At 40.9% G+C, this 20,020-nt stretch overlaps 1 protein-coding gene across 1 annotated transcript in view; it reads left to right on the plus strand.

Annotated features, from left to right (window-relative positions):
• ano2b (anoctamin 2b) overlaps positions 1–17,652 on the plus strand; it is a gene marked incomplete at both ends in the record, with an annotated part of 102,505 nt that extends 84,853 nt beyond the window's left edge. Inside the window, 3 exons of the mRNA XM_080851726.1 lie at positions 7,403–7,584; positions 15,697–15,802; positions 17,278–17,652. Coding sequence (XP_080707852.1) covers positions 7,403–7,584; positions 15,697–15,802; positions 17,278–17,652 — 663 coding nt within the window. The remainder of the gene's footprint in view (positions 1–7,402; positions 7,585–15,696; positions 15,803–17,277) is intronic.
• Positions 17,653–20,020: the final 2,368 nt, after the last annotated feature.

The raw sequence follows: 20,020 nt of genomic DNA on the forward strand, positions 1-20,020 counted from the left end.
AGTGTCTCTCTGACGTCTTTCCCACATAAATCACCTTGGCGGCGGCAGTGGCAATGCCGATCATGAGACACTCTGGTTGGAAACACCACGCGAAAGGCCGGGTCCCCAGGGGCATCAGGAGGCCAGCTGAATGATGGTGGAGCTGGGGTGCAACACTAACTGAAAGATCGCCGTGTTCTGACAGATTTCATGTGAAAACACCACTGTTATACTATAATTTAACAGAAATTGTAGCTCTGAAATGAGTTGCAGTTGCATGATTAGGCAAAGGATAACATGCCCGTCTGATGGGTACTGTGTCGGTTTATTCTGTGTTTTCTATGCTACAGACCTCTGTAGTCTCAGATGAAGCAGGGTTTCCACAGGAAGCTTGAGGCTGCCATCTGGAATAGAAAATACATTTAGTTTATGTCTGGGAAAGGCATAATCTATGAATATCTGATTGATTGAAGGTATAATCTATGAAAATCCGACTAATTGATCAAATATTTGTAGGTGCCGATAGTTGTTGGCGTGGCTGCTTTGGTTGCTTTAGTTTATTGTCAGTTAATGACCGTATAAACTGCTTGTTCAGTTGTCTTCTAAGCCAGTATGGGACTGCATTTGCAGATTTGATTAACAACAGGCGGGTGTAGACGTGGGAGCATAGCTAAGTGTTTTTTTATTATGTGAAGGGTAACATTATACTTCTTCGGAATCATTTACAGAAATTGGGAGGCTTTTGAAATGTAGTCATTTAAGACTCAGCTGAAAAAAGCAAAAACTGGAGACAGATGTGTTTTTTTTATGTGACGGGTTACATCGTACTTCTTTGGAATCATTAAACTTGTGAAATTGTGAAACTTTTTTAAGTTTAAAAAAATTATAATAATTATAGACTCAGTTAGTCATTCTTGTTCAGCCTCTCCAACTTGTTGTGGTTTTGCCCAGTTCCACAGAGGACAATGAGTTGGAGACAATTACTTCTCGGTTGCCGTCGAAATGTGTGGGTTGGCCCGAAAAGCTCAGTGACGGAGTGAGGGTTCAAATATAACGTTTTTAATGGGGTTCAAACTACCCAGAAGAACTGCTAAGCCTCTCAAAATAAAAGTAACCGTCTCCAATAGCCTCACCTGCTAAGCCTCTAAATGGGGTAGAGGACAAATTGCTGCAGTACATAGATCTATTAAAAATACCTGCTAAGCCTCTAACTGTAGTAGAGGTCAAAAATCAGCAGTCACAAAAAGGTCCACATACAAGATAAGACAAGACCCACTGAACTAGACAGAACAATGAACATACGTATATGGCACACAATCTAAACCATACAACAATGACACACAGACCCGGAGACATAAACATAGTATTTCCTCTCTATCAAACTAAGAAATAACTATGTAAAACATGGTAACACTTTATAATAACTACACACAATTCATCATTTATTAAGCATTTGTTAACTATTAGGTAATGGTTTGTTCACCATTAGTTATTTATTGTTCATACATAATGTATCATTAGTAAAGCATTTCTTCACACAGTTATAAATGGTTTGTTCATAGTCAATGAGCCTTCTTAAAAACTATTAAATAATGGTTTGTTCATAATTAGTTATTTATTGTTCATACATAACGTATCATTAGTAAAGCATTTCTTCACACAGTTATAAATGGTTTGTTCATAGTAAATAAGCCTTCTAAAAAACTATTAAATAATGGTTTGTTCACCATTAGTTATTTATTGTTCATACATAATGTGTCATTAGTAAAGCATTTGTACACACACTCATTAATGGCTTGTTCATAGTAACATTACAATTATTATCTAGGTACTTAGGAATGTATAAGGCCGGTTAAAACCTGGAAGTTGATGATTAACAGACTATCTACACCTACATCTGTTCATGCCTTAAATAAAATGTTATGATTTAGAAATAGGCCTCAACTAATAGCTGGGGCGTTAATACATATGTTACAAATACTTACCAATTAGGTTATCCATGATTAATTCAAGAGTTACTGCTGGTTAGTAAAGTATATTATGTGAGCCCATCTGAAGTGAGCACTTTCTATGCTTTACAAAGCATTTAAAAATAAGTTGCAAACATCACCTGGACACAAACATGTATTATTCTATTTGGACATGCCTCCAGAAATATGCCTACGGATAGTTAGTGCTACTGCATCTTTAACAAGCAGTTAACAACACTTCAATTCATGATTAAATCATAAGTTACTACTGATGCGTTGACTACATGGTGTGAGCCCATCTAAAGTGTGGACTTGCTATGCTTTGCAAAGCATTTATAAATGGTTGCAAACAGAACCTGGACACAAACATGTATTATTCTATTTGGACATGCCTTCAGAAATATGCCTACGGATAGTTAGCGTTACTGCATCTTTAACAAGCACTTAACAACACTTCAATTCATGATTAACGCATACGTTACTACTGATTAGTTGACTACATGGTGTGAGCCCATCTAAAGTGAGGACTTGCTATGCTTTACAAGGCATTTATTAATGAGTGGCAAAAGCTAGCAGATACCAAAGAGACACTAGTAAAAGTAGTATTATTTTAAGAAAAGGGAAAGAAATGCCAAAGTGATGAAAACGTACAAATATTTATTTAAAACTAAATATGCACACAAGTTGAAAATCATCACTTAAAATAATGAAACTGTTGAGTTCAAGTAATGCTTATATTTAGACATAAAAGCTTTACGCAGACATCAATAAAACAAAGAAATTATGAGATTCGGACTGGAAAGGCTTTTCGTATATCCTTGAACAACCGTCCAAGTGGCCGATCATCAGGGTGACCGGAGCCAAAAAGTCAATCATTTTATCCGGATCATGGCACCATAGTAACAAGTCCTGCGTTGCGTTCTGTTTGAGTCTGTTTGCTGGGCAAGAAATGGCCACGCACTGAAGTTCTGATGCCTTGTTCCAGCAAAGTGGAGCTCCTTACACTGAACACATTAACATACAATGTAAAAATGACTAAACTGTGTGAGTAAGGAACTGTATAGGTTCTGATGCAGATATGGTGGTGTCACCCTGGTGTGTCTGTAAGAACACCTCTGGAGTCGGAATGCAGTCTTTAGGGGGTTTATGTAGCTATTGTAGGCAGCACAGCAATACACAGGACTCAGGCATATTCAGTGAACTCAATGATCTTTGCATTTGTGTTTGTGGTCTATCAAAAGGAAATAAAGTACAAATTATACATTAGTATGCATAAATAACGTTAACATAAAGGCTTAATATATACATATCTCAGACACACAGCAAATACTGGTGATAACTATGTCATTATACTGTCATCTAAAAATCGGTTTTATTAACCTACAATTACAACTTTAATGCTATTAACGTGCAACCTTACGGCAGGAATAGAAAACTCACTTATGTTACAAATAATAATACAAGAAAGCTTATACATATTACACAGGTCTAACATACTCACTAACATTAATAACAGTTCAACTAAACTTCGTTTAGAGTAGCCAGGCATACAGCTAACATCTCCACATATTAACTAACACTAACATATTAGCTGCTTACTAAACTAATGTCTTTACAGTACAGAATTATCGCATACATTTATATAACAGGAAAAAACAGACCTACGGTTCGCCAGTGACGCACAAACATGTCTAAAAGGAATATGAAACTTTAATCAGTTAAGGGCTCTGACCTTTCTAACATACGAGACAGTCTGTAACATGAAGTCCTCAAACACAATGGATATTAGCCTGTTAGCAGAGGGAAAACGTATGCTAGACCTCATGGCATATGACAAACAAGATACATGCTGCATTAAATATCACATCGTATGTAGCACATGTTGCAATTCACAATCTATGAGTATATTCACCGCTGTGTCATCATTATACCATATCTTTGTGGGTTTATCTATCACTTATAAATACGTTTAGTATAGCATACGTACCTCTTTTCAGATCAGCAGCAATTTCAAACTGAAGTCTTAAAGGAGATGCCAGTTTAACCACGTTTCTTAAAAGGGCAATGCAATTTCACGTACTTAATCTTGTTATTTAAACACGCTGAGCTTGTATTGCCCCTTTAAACAACGTGGTTAAACTGGCATCTCCTTTAAGACTTCAGTTTGAACTTGCTGCTGATCTGAAAAGAGGTACGTATGCTATACTAAACGTATTTATAAGTGATGAACCCACAAAGATATGGTATAATGATGACACAGCGGTGAATATACTCATAGATTGTGAACTGCAACATGTGCTACATACGATGTGATATTTAATGCAGCATGTATCTTGTTTGTCATATGCCATGAGGTCTAGCATACGTTTTCCCTCTGCTAACAGGCTAATATCCATTGTGTTTGAGGACTTCATGTTACAGACTGTCTCGTATGTTAGAAAGGTCAGCGCCCTTAACTGATTGAAGTTTCACATTCCTTTCAGACATGTTTGTGCGTCACTGGCGAACCGTAGGTCTTTTTTTTTTTCCTGTTATATAAATGTATGCGATAATTCTGTATTGTAAAGACGTTAGTTTAGTAAGAAGCTAATGTTAGTGTTAGTTAATATGTGGAGATGTTAGCTGTATGCCTGGCTACTCTAAACGAAGTTTAGTTGAACTGTTATTAAAGTTAGTGAGTATGTTAGACCTGTGTAATACGTATAAGCTTTCTTGTATTATTATTTGTAACATAAGTGAGTTTTCTATTCCTACCGTAAGATTGCACGTTAATGGCATTATAGTTGTAATTGTAGGTTAATAAAACCGATTTAAATGACCAGTAGATGGCAGTATAATGACATAGTTATCACCACTATTTGCTGTGTGTCATATTAAGCCTTTATGTTAACGTTATTTATGCACACTAATGTATAATTTGTACTTTATTTCCTTTTGATAGACCACAAACACAAATGCAAAGATCATTGAGTTCACTGAATATGCCTGAGTCCTGTGTATTGCTGTGCTGCCTACAATAGCTGCATAAACCCCCTAAAGACTGCATTCCGACTCCAGAGGTGTTCTTACAGACACACCAGGGTGACACCACCATATCTGCATCAGAACCTATACAGTTCCTTACTCACACAGTTTAGTCATTTTTACATTGTATGTTAATGTGTTCAGTGTAAGGAGCTCCACTTTGCTGGAACAAGGCATCAGAACTTCAGTGCGTGGCCATTTCTTGCCCAGCAAACAGACTCACACAGAACGCAACGCAGGACTTGTTACAATGGTGCCATGATCCGGATAAAATTATTGACTTTTTGGCTCCGGTCACCCTGATGATCGGCCACTTGGACGGTTGTTCAAGGATATACGAAAAGCCTTTCCAGTCCAAATCTCATAATTTCTTTCCAAAATTTGTATTGATGTCTGCGTAAAGCTTTTATGTCTAAATATAAGCATTACTTGAACTCAACAGTTTCATTATTTTAAGTGATGATTTTCAACTTGTGTGCATATTTAGTTTTAAATAAATATTTGTACGTTTTCATCACTTTGGCATTTCTTTCCCTTTTCTTAAAATAATACTACTTTTACTAGTGTCTCTTTGGTATCTGCTAGCTTTTGCCACTCATTAATAAATGCCTTGTAAAGCATAGCAAGTCCTCACTTTAGATGGGCTCACACCATGTAGTCAACTAATCAGTAGTAACGCATGAGTTAATCATGAATTGAAGTGTTGTTAAGTGCTTGTTAAAGATGCAGTAACACTTACTATCCGTAGGCATATTTCTGAAGGCATGTCCAAATAGAATAATACATGTTTGTGTCCAGGTTCTGTTTGCAACCATTTATAAATGCTTTGCAAAGCATAGCAAGTCCTCACTTTAGATGGGCTCACACCATGTAGTCAACGAATCAGTAGTAACTTATGATTTAATCATGAATTGAAGTGTTGTTAACTGCTTGTTAAAGATGCAGTAGCACTAACTATCCGTAGGCATATTTCTGGAGGCATGTCCAAATAGAATAATACATGTTTGTGTCCAGGTGATGTTTGCAACTTATTTATAAATGCTTTGTAAAGCATAGAAAGTGCTCACTTTAGATGGGCTCACATAATATACTTTACTAACCAGCAGTAACTCTTGAATTAATCATGGATAACCTAATTGGTAAGTATTTGTAACATATGTATTAACGCCCCAGCTATTAGTTGAGGCCTATTTCTAAATCATAACATTTTATTTAAGGCATGAACAAATGTAGGTCTAGATAGTCTGTTAATCATCAACTTCCAGGATTTAACCGGCCTTATACATTCCTAAGTACCTAGATAATAATGGTTAAATTACTTAGCGTAATTTTGGACAGCATTACTTACTATGAACAAGCCATTAATGATTGTGTGTACAAATGCTTTACTAATGATACATTATGTATGAACAATAAATAACTAATGGAGAACAAACCATTATCTAATAGTTTTTTAAAAGGCTTATTTACTATGAACAAACCATTTATAACTGTGTGAAGAAATGCTTCACTAATGATACGTTATGTATGAACAATAAATAACTAATTATGAACAAACCATTATTTGATAGTTTTTTAGAAGGCTCATTGACTATGAACAAACCATTTATAAATGTGTGAAGAAATGCTTTACTAATGATACGTTATGTATGAACAATAAATAACGAATGGTGAACAAACCATTTCCTAATAGTTAATAAATGCTTAATAAATGATGAATTGTGTGTAGTTATTATAAAGTGTTACCTAAAACATAAATACATAATGTCTCACAGGTTTGTAAAAAACACCTTACTTCCTGGCCTAGACCATTTGTAGTGTCCCCTCTGCCAGTCTAGGCAATTAACAGTTTCCATTAGGTGGATCCAATTGCAATCAGTGGTCTGAGTGTTTGTGTGCGCGTGTGTGTGCAAACCATGTCTGTTTGGGTGCAATAGTGGTTGCAAAGATGGGGCAGGAGTGTGCGGTTCATGTGCGGTCGCACCACGGCCGTCACAGAGACAATGCCTATGGTTAATGATGCTGTGCAAATCAATACATTTGATAATTGCTTGTTTAGTTGTCTTTTAGGCCAGAATGGGGCAGCATTTGCAGGTGTTATTAACCAGATGCCAGATAATGTATATATACAGTGGTTAGCGTTCCAGGTTCGGTTCCTGGTGCCTGCAGGATGCCCTTGTAAGTCGCTTTGGATAAAATTGTCTGCTAAATACCAGACCTTTACCTTTATATAATTTTACATTATAAATAATGAATTCATTCATTATAAATGTATAGTTGTTTATTTCAATAAATATTTATTTACTAGAGGATCCCAGTTACAGCATGTTTGTACTATCAAAGGCAGAATATTGGAGTAATTGCCTTACGGCACGTATATGATATATAATATATATATGCTGTATGTCTCTGTTTTCATTACCCACCAGGCCTTTGTGATCTCTTTCACTTCGGATTTCATTCCCCGGCTGATGTACCAGTACATGTACAGTGACACGGGCACCATGCACGGCTTCATCGACCACACCCTGTCCTACTTCAACGTCACCAACTTCAAGACGGGATCCTCCCCCATCGCCACGCAGTACGGCCACGAGGTGACTGTCTGCAGGTGAGCACAGCCGAGGGGAGATAGGTGTTTTTGGGTTGCTGTTTTAGATTCAATTAGATTAGATTAGATTAGATTCAACTTTACTGTTGTTATGCAGAGTACAGGTGCAAAGCCCATGAAATACAGTAAGCATCTAACGATAAGGGTAAGAAGTAGCATCATTGTGTAGGAACCAATATATGTATTTGTTTGTTTTTTATGTAAGTACAAAAATCCAATTAATATTAGTATATATTTGGGTCACACTTTATTTGGATGGTCCCATATATATTATCTGCAGATGCTCAGATTATAAACAAACTATGTGTTAAAACTCTGTTAACTGGAATTTGGGGTTAAAGTTAGAGTAAGAGGTTGGGTTTGGTTAAGGTGATGTTCAGCAAACAATTAGAAAGACTAAACTTGAATTTCAACAAACCATCAGTAAGGTTTCTGTAGGCATACTATCCAAATAAAGTGTAACCTATATTTGTTTTATATTAGTATATACGTATTTTTCATTTTATTAAATGTCTGAATATCGTTGAGGTTTTGTTCACTGTTCATTTTATTAGCAAAGTATAACAGCGATACGGCATAATTAATAAATGAAATTACGCTGGTTAAGTGTTTATTGCTTGTAACAGGCTTTTTTATTTGCTGATAAAAACAACAACAGCTCACTGGGAGCTTGGGCAGATGTTTTGGATTGTGCCCTGATCTGGCCCCCTTGCTAAAAGCTGCTAAGCATCTGAGTTTTCCTAAGGCAGCAACAAGCCCGGCTATATGTGACCATATCAGAGGATCATATTTCACCCCTGACAGCCGGTCGTTAGGTGAGAAAAGGTAAGCTCTCCCTCCAGGTAGACTGGATGGACCTCCCAGTCAGTTAGGTAGAGAGCTAACGAGATAACCACCACTTCCCCACTGATAACCCAGAGGGGCTGTAACCCCCTGACTGCAAGTCTAACAAAAGCTCACCAAAGGCTCCATGGAATGCGTTTGTATATTGGCTACACTGCTGAGTGTTCACACTACTAAGTGTCCTTACAAAGTGCTTATTTATATTTTAGTTTCGAACTGTATATATTTAAAAAGAAAAGGGTTTAATGTTTCAGGGGGTGTTATTTGTATGTCTCTACAACAAAGACTTGCGGAGCTTTAAAGACAATTATCCATAAAAAACACCTTATCCCCCGGGGGAGCATTGACACCTACGGGTTAAGGTGGGTCACCCTTTCTAGTAAAAGCAGAGATAGGGTGGAATGTAGGTTCTATTGCATAGTTTGTTCACGGACAGCCTGAAGTGCTTTGCAAAACAGATAAAAAAAGACAAAACACGAAGACTAAGACAAGATAAATACTAAATCAAGTGTGATAATTATGAATGCCGAAGACAGTTGACTGGAATGGTAACAGAAGAGCTCTCATTAGAAAAGAGAAAGACTTGAGTAATAAGAAGATGTCGAAGGTGTTCTAGAATATTTCTGTTGCACGCTCAACACTATAGTGCATGAGAGTGGCAGGGGATTGTGTAATACATACTGCATGACATTCCCTTCAAACCTTCAAACACACACACACACACACACACACACACACACACACACACACACACTCACACATACAACTTTGCAGAGGGTATGGCATCATAATTCTTTTTTTAGGCACTGGGGGAAGTGGTGTTGAGGGGGGCAGAGCAGGCCTTCCTGCCGGACTGCACAGGGGACCTACTTGTTGTCTGTCTCTCCGAGGCGAGCTTAAATGTTTCATCAGATATCAGAACAGTGGCCTGGCATGTCTGAAGCTGTCGCCACTGGCAGAGCATGAGCTGAGAGAGCTGAGAGGAGGGTCCTGGAGGGTTCTGGAAGTCCAGAGAACTCAGAGGGGAGCATACAGGACGGAGGCTAGAAGAACGAAGAACGTGCTTCTACTCGAGGAGGAATGGAGGCGTCTTAGATTGATTTGGTTCCATTGAACTCCATAGGCATTGTGTAAAGTATAGGTAAAAAAGGCAATGGAATTAAGTTCCCCTCTAACCAGAAGTACATAGGAATAGTATTATGTGCAGGTTAACTGCAGCTGCTGCAGTACTAACTAGGTCTACAGAATGGTATGTATCGTCATATGTACAGTGGTAATGTACAGTGGTAATATTGGTTTCTATCTGCTCCATGTTTTTGGACTTTTCTCTTGTAAAAGTCATGTGTGTCGTGTTTACTTCCTGTTAGCAATGTGCTTTTGCATTAATGTACAGTGTTAAATGCAATAAATACTATCTGCAGTTTGGTGTATTTTATAGGAGGGCGTCACTCCTCTCATTAATCTAGTTTTGGAGCTCCTTCTCATCATCCCATCATTTCCTAATAACAACCACAACAACCATGGCCGCCCCCGAGGGTGGGATCTCTGTCCTTACATGATTGCACAGTGACTCTTTCCCTCATTGCACCAGTCTTGTTCGTTTCTTGTCATTAGGTAAAGACATTGCGATTAAACCCTGCTTCGTGTCTCCAGCTAACGTGACGGCACGGTAATGTGTCCAGTCAGGTTTTGGAGGGCAGGCACTATGCAGAGCATGCCAGACCCTCCAGCAGAGTGTTAGAATGTTATGACATGATAACTAGACTGTTGGAATGTTATGTAAGGGATAATGTATTGTCCGGAGGTCATTCTACAAAAATAATTCCCGACGGGGCGAACAACACCCCGACGCGCAGCGGAGGGTGTTGTTTCGTACCGAAGGGAATTATTTTTGGAGAATGACCGACGGACAATACATTATCCCGCTTATTATACGGGTACTTGCCAAAAACGATAGAAGACATTCCTCCAACATACCTCTTTTTAATGATTTAGGTGCCGTTTCATGTGTCCCGTTTAGAAATAAATAGTTCTTCAAGCAAATAGAACTTTGAAGTTTCAGGTGTTGCATAGCAACCCATTACTTGCTGACTTCAAATTACTGTCTACTGTTGCGTTAAAATGACTGGACTTCTGGCGGAATGATATGAAAGATGTGAATTAGAAGTACAAAACCCGTTGCCAATGACAGCGGTGATTATCTTTCGCAGAGGTCTGTTAGCAGGAATTAATGTATGGGTATGACGTAGGGATGGCCCATTCAAATCAATGGTACTTTTTGAAACATTCTGAAGAGCCGTATAATAAGACATGATAACGAGACTGTTGGAATGTTATCACATGTTATAACACGGGTAGATGGAATTATAACACGGGTAGATGGAATCCACCATTCTGAGAGTGAGTTCCGGGGTGTGCTATATTCAACGGTATAGTAACTGTACGACCTGTTTTCATCTACCTGAGCATTCCAAATCAGTGCGCACTCAAAAGAAAATATCTAACAAAGATGGCGGTGTGTTGTGGCTAATGTAGTGGGGAATGTTTCATGTGAATTTAGCTATCTACACGACTTTTTATATGTCTAAATTGACTCGGTTAGTTGTTTCTATGCTACACGAATGTTGCACAGTATTGTAAGTCTTTACTGAAAGTCTCGATTATTATTTGTAGGTGACTTTTAGCGCTTAGACCAAAAACCCATTGAAACACACGTAGCTTTTGTGCTAGGTCTAACAGACGTGAAGTTCCCAATGCTATTTGTCTGTTGCATAGCAACAGCCACCCAAAGGGGGACTATTTCCTCTTGGCTACTGAAATGCGATACACAACGTTTGGTGTCTACAACTTTTTTTGTGCTGAAAGGCAGCTTACTGTTTACTTTCATTGTACTTAATATTTATAAAGTCGCTGGCAACCGTGTTATAAAAGCAATAAGGTACTCGAGTCAGTACGGTATCGTCAATAATGTACTTGTTCGAGGGTTTGCCGGCCCTCCGCTGCGCGTCGGGCCTAACAACTCCCTCAAACAAGTACATTATTGACGATACCGTACTGCCTCTCGAACCTTATTGCTTAATTATAACACGGGTAGATGGAATCCACCATTCTGATTGTGAGTCACCGGGTGTGCTATATTCAACGATATAGTAACTGTACGACCTGTTTTCATCTACCTGAGCGTTCCATATCAGTGCGCACTCAAAAAAAAATATCTAACCAAGATGGCGACGTTTTGTGGGGAATGTAGTGGGGAATGTTTCATGTGAATTAAGCTATCTACACGACTTTTTATACGTCTACATTGACCTGGTTAGTTGTTTCTGTGCTACACGAATGTTGCAGAGTATTGTAAGTCTTAACTGAAATTCTCGAATATTATTTGTAGGTGACTGCTAACCCTAGATCAAAAACCCATTGAAACACACGTAGCTCTCACAAGCTAGTTAGTGGCGATATCCAAATCAATATTAACTACTTACTGGCCGAGAGTGAGGTCATGCAGGTAAATATCAGACAGAGGCCGTAAGGTATCGACCGAGCGATAGCGAGGTTGATGCTGCGGGCCGAAGTCTGATATACCTGCATGATCGAACGGTCGAGGTTAGTAAGTTGTTTATTATATGGCATTTAAGCTCTTTTCATTTTAAAAATAAACGGTAATTGTAAATAGAAAACAAGTCGTTTTGTTCAGCTCTCAAGAATTCTCACGACACAGTGTTTCAGGTGTTGCCTAGCAAAAAATGACTTGCTAACTTCAAGTTACAATGATCAATAGAAAACGGACAACAGGGCTCAGCTTAAATGGCTTTAATTTACAGTTAAACGCAAGGTTTTTAAACTATAGTAGTCAAGTCTTCATCATCACTTTCAATAACACATTTTCGCTGCTTCTGAAGTCCTATAAAGTATTACCCGATATCAAAATGTTTGCGAATTCTGTCAACTGTCATGGTTATGTTACCACGACATTCAACTGGTTTCCTGTTCTCAGATAATTTCATAATAGGAGTCCTGATTCTATCAATACATGCTCAGGGCTGTTGATATATCGCTAATTTTTAAGGATGTAATGTTTAGTACTTGGTACATGGTATCACTCATTTTTAAGATTGATGGGGTGTGCAATAAGGATACTTATCAGACCGCAGACCGGCTAGAACGTCAATGCGCGGCTGGCATGACTACCCATTAGCCAATCAGAATGCTCGTACTGTCGTTGCCATATAATAAAAACAAATAATAACAAAGTTGAAAGTGTCCCATTGTAGTTTGTGTTATTTTAATGGCAACTTTATAAAATGAGCAATGTGAATTAATTAAATGGTGCGAGATCAATGTCGTTCTCCTAGCTAATCATCAACAAACTTTTTGTGCTAGGTTAACAGACGTGAAGTTCCCAATGCTATTTGTCTGTTGCATAGCAACAGCCACACAAAGGGGGACTATTTTCTCTTGGCTACTGAAATGCGATACAGAATGTTTGGTGGCTAGAACTTTTTTGTGCTGAAAGGCAGCTTACTGTTTATAATTAAATTTGACTTAATATTTTTAAAGTCGCTGGCAACCGTGTTATAAAAGCAATAAGGTACTCGAGTCAGTACGGTATCGTCAATAATGTACTTGTTCGAACAAGTACATTATTGACGATACCGTACTGCCTCTCGAACCTTATTGCTTAAATAACATTTAGTTCTTATTGGTTTGTGTGGCCAATCACAGACAATCCCCAAAGTATCTGTTGACTGATTTCTGCCTATGAAGAGGCCTGGGTTTATGGAGTGGGGCCAGGTCATGATTACAGTTAATTTGACAGATAGCTGCCTGTTTTGCCTTAGAAGACTGTAAGTTGAAAAACTGATGGTTGTTCCTTAAAATAGACACTGATTGGTTGTTGACTCTACAATGGGCGGTCAAGTGGAAGTGCTGCTAGAGATTTGATCAGAATGACATATTGCATATTATAGGTTTTTAATGCGTGCTGAAGTTAGATGGTCATATCCAAGTATCCAATGATTGGTAGAAAGAGCTGTATTGTACCACAAGTCTAAAAGTCATAGTTTTGCAGTGACTACTGCCATCACAGTAAAGCTTTGAACCTAGCATATACATTATTCATGAAGTTGTTCATCAAGTAATGGTTGCAGTCATTAAACCTAGGCTTAACCATATTTCTTCAGTCAAAGTGGCTCCGTAAAATACACAGGAAGTAATAAGCACTTATAAGCTCATGTCAGTGGGGATGGTTTCCTGTGTGTGTGTGTGTGTGTATGTGTGTGTGTGTGTGTGTGTGTGTGTGTGTGTGTGTGTGTGTCTACATATCTGTTTATTGCTCTGTCTGAGAAGTGTGCGTCAGGAATGTCTGCCTTTCTCTCCCTTTGCGCTCTCTCCGTGGTAAACAGCAAGAGGCCTAAGAGGAGCCAGAGTCAGAACCAGGGCTTCCAGTTTCAGATAGAACACTGTAATGGGAGCGGCGGATGAAATATCTGCAGGACAGGCGGAGAAAAAGAGAGAGTAGGAAATGAAGAGGGAATGAGAGAGAAAGAGATCAAAGATGGCAAAGAAGAGAGTCGGGGGGGGGGGGGGGGGGGGGGCAAATGAGAAAAGAGGAAGAGAGACAGTTGGAGATAAGAAAGAATGTGAGAAGCAGAGAGCGAGAGTGAGAAAAGAATGAGCAGAAGACCGGTCAAAGGAGACCGAGAGCGACAAAGGTATGGGCCGGGTCACGCTCACAGCCCTGCTTGATGCAGCCTGCTGTTAAGTCACACTCAGGCTAGGTCTTAGGCTACTGGACCAGACCCGCTAGGCCCTGCGGTCAGAGCGAGAGAGGGGGTTTCTGGGTAAGAGCTGAGGGACAGAGGAATCAGGCTCAGTGGACCGACCTGTGATTGTTTACAGAGAGTACCATGGTTGACCTTCAGCAACTGGATGCTGCTTTTGGCTATTTGGCTTTGTGTGTGTGTATGTGTGTGTATGTGTGTGTGTGTGTGTGTGTGTGTGTGTGTGTGTGTGTGTGTGTGTGTGTGTGTGTGTGTGTGTGTGTGTGTGTGTGTGTGTGTGTGTGTGTGTGTGTGTGTGTGTGTGTGTGTGTGTGTGTGTGTGTGTGTGTGTGTGTGTGTTTGTTTGTGTGTTTGTGTGAGTGAGTGTGTGTGTCTGTGTGTGTGTCTGTTTGTTTGCCCACGAACACCCTCAGACACGCATGTTTGCGATTCAGCTTGGCCCATCTTCTAAAATAGCGCCAGCATAATACAAATTGAATAATCGCCTTCTAGGCCAGGTCCATATTTGTACTTTCCCCCACTTTCTTGCCATGCCCAAACAAGGAGCCTCGACCCCTGGGATTGTTCTCTGTCAACTGAGATGACCGGCCATCCCAGGGAATCCAAACCAGTTTTTCAACATTCCTGGTGCTTTACTGTATAAGGCAGTCAAACCAGAGACCCAGTCCCCATCTCTCTCTCTCGCCGCCCTCATAATTCAATATAGGTAATGAAAAACTCTCCCTCTGCTGATGTTTTTTATATTACTGTTAATCTGATTGAAGTAGTTTGCCCAGAGAACTTGTATTCATATATGGTGTTTCTGGTTGTGGTGCACGGCTCTCAGGTGTACGTGTGAATTTGTTTTGACATAAGAGGTGGGACTGGACATGCTGTGGAGTTGCATGGAAATAGTCTCGCGTAGGAAGACCAAAAAACAGCTCTTCTGCTATCCAGCAGTATTTATGTACGTACAAATAACTACAGATTACTATCTTTAAAAACTTTTATCTTTAAATTCTATGTAGGTGTAGTTTATATATATAAAGGGTTGTAAAGGGTTAAACATGGACAGGATAACAACTGATTCTGAAGTGCACTTGTTCCTGATCTGGCATTTGGACCGGGACCAAATCAGGCCCAGGTCCGTCCGCACCATCAGCAGCACATGGCAGAACCTTTCCAGACCACGGCCCAAGTTGCACCCGACGTTTCCAGAAAAACAGGCTCTTCTCTTGCAGAATCGCCTGACAACAGTGGTGTATTGTTTGCTTTTTGTTGTTGTTGTTTGTGGATGACCCTTTTAACGATAAAGCGAAGCATGTGCCTCTGATGTTTTCACACTTATTTTTGTCACCAGGCGACCAGTGTCCCCGTAAGTGATTAATGTCAGAGAGTATCCCTGTAAGTGATTTAACCGTGTGTGTGTGTGTGGTGTGTGTGTGTGTGTGTGTGTGTGTGTGTGTGTGTGTGTGTGTGTGTGTGTGTGTGTGTGTGTTTCCTTCCTAAGGTATAAAGACTACAGGGAGCCACCCTGGGCCTCTGAATCCTACCAGTTCTCCAAACAGTACTGGTCCATTCTGGCGGCTCGGCTGGCCTTTGTGATCCTTTTCCAGGTACAGACTGAGACGTCTTTATTAATGAAGGTGTTCACTTAGTGTCTCTCCCTTCCCAAAGACATGTTTCAGTCAGACTGAGACGTCTTTATTTTACTTCTTTTTATTTCCTTTTATCCATTGCAGTCATACAGTACATCACATCATTAAATGAAATTAAGTGCTACGGGTACACGTCTTAGGTAATGGGGTTAACAGTCCATGGATGTCTTTGGCCCAAACCATCCGGATCCAGGCATATCAGCATTGCCCACAAACACAACACATCACACATGACATTACATAAAAAAAGCATTCTGAAATAGAAAGTCCATTGCTTAAAAGGGGGAAAAAAAACTAAAGAAATATATATATCTATACATGTACATATTCACATGTATATATGTATCTAAATTTGCACTCATTAATATTGTCCACAAACACAATACACCCCACATGATATTACTTTAGGAATGTGAGACGTCTTTATTAATGAAGGTGTTCACTTACTGTCTCTCCGTTCCCAAAGACATGTTTCAGTCAGACTGAGACGTCTTTTTCGATTGAGGAGCCTGTCTCTCCCTCCCCAACGATATGTTTCAGTCGTCAGTTCGTCTCATTCATCACACTTCCTGCATCCCATTGTAAACACAGACTTTTCTCAATCCTTTAGGGGGGGGGGTTGGGTTTTAATTGTAGAGATGAGCTCTTTGCCACCTGCTTGATGTAACCCAAGCATCCACAAACATGACAAGCAAGCTAAGGTCCTCATAAGGGTTATCACTCTAGTTTTAAAATGTCATTGTTAAGACTTTAACATATTTCATTGTTAAGACGTTTTACATATTTAATTGTTGTTTGTATATTTCATTGTTAAGATGTTTGACACATTTTGTATTGCTAAGACTTTTTACATATTTCAAATCAGAAAGAGTAAAGAAAGTCTTTGTTTCCTAAAGCAAGCTTTGTTTAATACAGAACCCACAAAATAAAATATAAACATATGTATATATGAATTTTTTCTAAAGGAATATACTCCAGCAAGATCAGTGGTTGCTGTATGCTGAAAACTGAAATGTTCCATTGCCAGGCTGAGTTACAGTGTAGTTCTGCATGCAGCAGCGTGCATCCAGTGAACTCATTTGGATTAGTTCCTGCCTCTAATGAGTTCAGACAGGAACTATTCCAAACAGTCATCAGACGTCTGGCAGAGTGAGCAGCAGTTGGATGGTGATGGTGTTTGAAGTGAGGGTTAGGGAATCAAGCCTGAAAGGGCTGTGCACTGCCAGACGGCCTGTTTTGAAGCTTATGAAAGGGATGTCACTGATGACTGATAGGGTGCGTGCGTGTGTGGGGGCCATGTTTTTTTGTGCATATAAACGTCAATATGCCAATATGTAGGACTGTGTTGGGTATTTTCACTGGAGGTATTTATGATTTATGTGTTAAGAGCCTCTATTTGCCTGTGGGTGTGTGTGTGTGTGTGTGCGCTGCAGAACCTGGTGATGTTCCTGGGTGTGTTGGTGGCCTGGGTGATCCCGGACGTGCCGAAGAACATCAGCGAGCAGCTGAAGAAGGAGAAGACTCTGCTGGTGGACGTCTTCATGCGCGAGGAGAAGGAGAAGCTTCATCTCATCCAGAGCCTCTTCTCCAAGGACCCCCCCGTCCAGGCCCTTGCCCACGCCCACGCCGGCGCCCAGCTGCCCAACCTGCCCAGGCCCCTGCAGCAGACTCCCCTGAGGCCGGGGGACCTCTCAGTCACCACCTCGGCGCTGCCTCGACCCCGGCCCCGGGCGGCCAGCTTCAGCCAGTTCACCAGGCAGCCGTCCATGTCACCCAAGAACGAGGCGGCCAAGCACACGGCCGTGTGAGGACACGGAGGGAGAGGAAGCTGGGGGGTGTCCAGCCTTTAGGAAACACAAGAGGGGGTGGGGGGGGGTATAGAAAGGGGAGCTTTATGTGTGTATTTAGTGATGGTGGTTGGGGGGGGGGGGGGGTAGGTTGGGTTTTAATTGCCCCTCTCGAACCTGCAGTAGGTGGTACCCCAGTGGTGGGGGAGGGGGAAAAGTGAGGGGTGGGGGGGGGTGGGGGGAGGGGTAGGGAGTGTCCCCTGATCGTTAGCACTTGTGGTCACGATGCATATAGGGACTGACGTTGTTCGTTTCTCTTATCTATGTACATCTGAATGTGACATTCCGTTGTTCTCTGTTTGAAAAGTGAAGCGCGTGAGGACACTGCCCCCCATAGACGCCTCTTAGACTTCCTCGTCTCCCCGGGGACAGAGGGACACGCACCTCACTCGCTCCTGGTTGGCACAAAACAAAACAACAAAAACAAAAACAACACATGGCTTCAGTAGCGAACGTACTACGCTGAGACAATCATTTCATGCGTGTTTGGAACCGAAAGAGAACTCGGAGGAAAGAGGGTTGGACACTCCTCCTTCATCCAAGGTCAATTTTCACTTTTTCCGGATCTGTCCTTGAACTGCGGCGAACATGGAAGCGGAGCGTCAGGCGTTGTGGGAGGATCTGGCATTGGGAGAAAAACACACATAAACACAGGCACATCTGGTTCATGGATATGCTGCCATTGCACAACATGTGGAACTAAATACACACACACGCACACACAGACAAACACATACACACAGACAAACACACACACACTCACATACACACTCACACACACACACACACACACACACACACACACACGCACACACACACACACACAAACACGCACACACAAACAAACACACAGACACTATCACAAACTGCTTTTGCACATTTCTCTGTGAAGTTCTCCACAGCAGCAGATGTTAGACCTACCATTTCTCAGGTATCACTAGCTCTTTGAGCTTGTTTCGTTCGGGGTAGTATGACGTCCATTTGGTTAGAACAGAGCCATTTTATGTGTAGAAACCCATCGACAAGTAAATAAGAGACAAAATAAGCAATGTTTACTTTTGAATAGAAATACATTGTACAAACAGTAATAATATATAAAGGCTGTGACAAGGCTGATCAGCTGGGTGTCATTGCAGTTATTCCTTACTGTGTGTGTATAAATGTCAATGTGCCAATGTGTAGGACTGAGTTGATTTTGACTGGAGGTATTTATGATTTATGTGTTAAGATCCTCTCTTTGCCTGTGTGTGTGTGTGTGTGTGTGTGTGTTGTGGCATCATGAGAGGCTTTACCACTGAGCGGGGTGTAGGGCAGTGCGTAATCACTGGACAGAGCAGGCAAAAATGCTTTCAAATGAGGAATTTGGTTTATTAACTAACAAAAAGTCAAACATAAAACTTCTTCAAAGGCAAAACAGTTGCTCCAAACTTAAATCATACCAACGGTGGTCTGTCCCCACTCTCAACTCTTTTCAAACTCGTTCCTGCTCAGGTGCCAACCTACTCTAACCATTTGCACCTGAGCTTGCAATCAGTGACCTGACCTTCCTAGTCCCCAGAGCACCTCCCCAGGGTCCTAGAGCCTGTCCCGTATAGGCCTTTTGAGGTAATTCACTCCCATTCCAACCTAGTGGAACCACCAGCCCAGCTTGTGGTACCACATACCCTTCCCCTCAACTTCATGCCCCTCCCGGGAGGTTAAAGAAGGGCTTAATTCGATTATCCAAAGCTAAGCACAAAACCACCTTACATAACACTTTTCAGGACCTCAATAGGTTATTTAACAACAAAACACAAAATGTCCTTCCCACCCCCCCTCTTCATTGAGGGTATTTTCCTTTTTTTTTTCTTTTTTAACAATTATCAAGTCCGTTTCTTCCCTGTGTCAGTTCCCAGTTTGTCTGTCCAGCTTCTTTTTTCCTTGGAGTCTATCCATCCCCCTTCCGGTCGTGGACCCTCTGTCTCTTTTGCTCGTTCTGAGCGTTCAGTCTCTGTGCATCAAGACATGCCGTGGGCTCACCATAGCCCTCAGTTTCGCTGTTGGTGGACTTCTTGACCCTGCTGGAGTAAACACTGGAGTGCTCTTCCTCACCCAACCGAAGGCTGCCATTGGCCAGAGACCAGCCCACCTGTACCTCATGGATGTCGAGGTTCTTGCTGCAGCTGTGCTTCACTGGAATCTTCTCAATGACCATTTCGAAGCTAGCTTTGCTCTTGGCTGCGCTGTATTTGCCTTCTTCAATTAATTCAAAGGGGCCCCTCTCTTTGGAAGTTTCGACTGTGGGACATGCTACTACCACTCTGTGCTGGTAGCCGGTGAACAGGCACAT

The sequence above is a fragment of the Sprattus sprattus genome, assembly GCF_963457725.1.
Source record: "Sprattus sprattus genome assembly, chromosome: 14".
Taxonomy (NCBI): domain Eukaryota; kingdom Metazoa; phylum Chordata; class Actinopteri; order Clupeiformes; family Clupeidae; genus Sprattus; species Sprattus sprattus.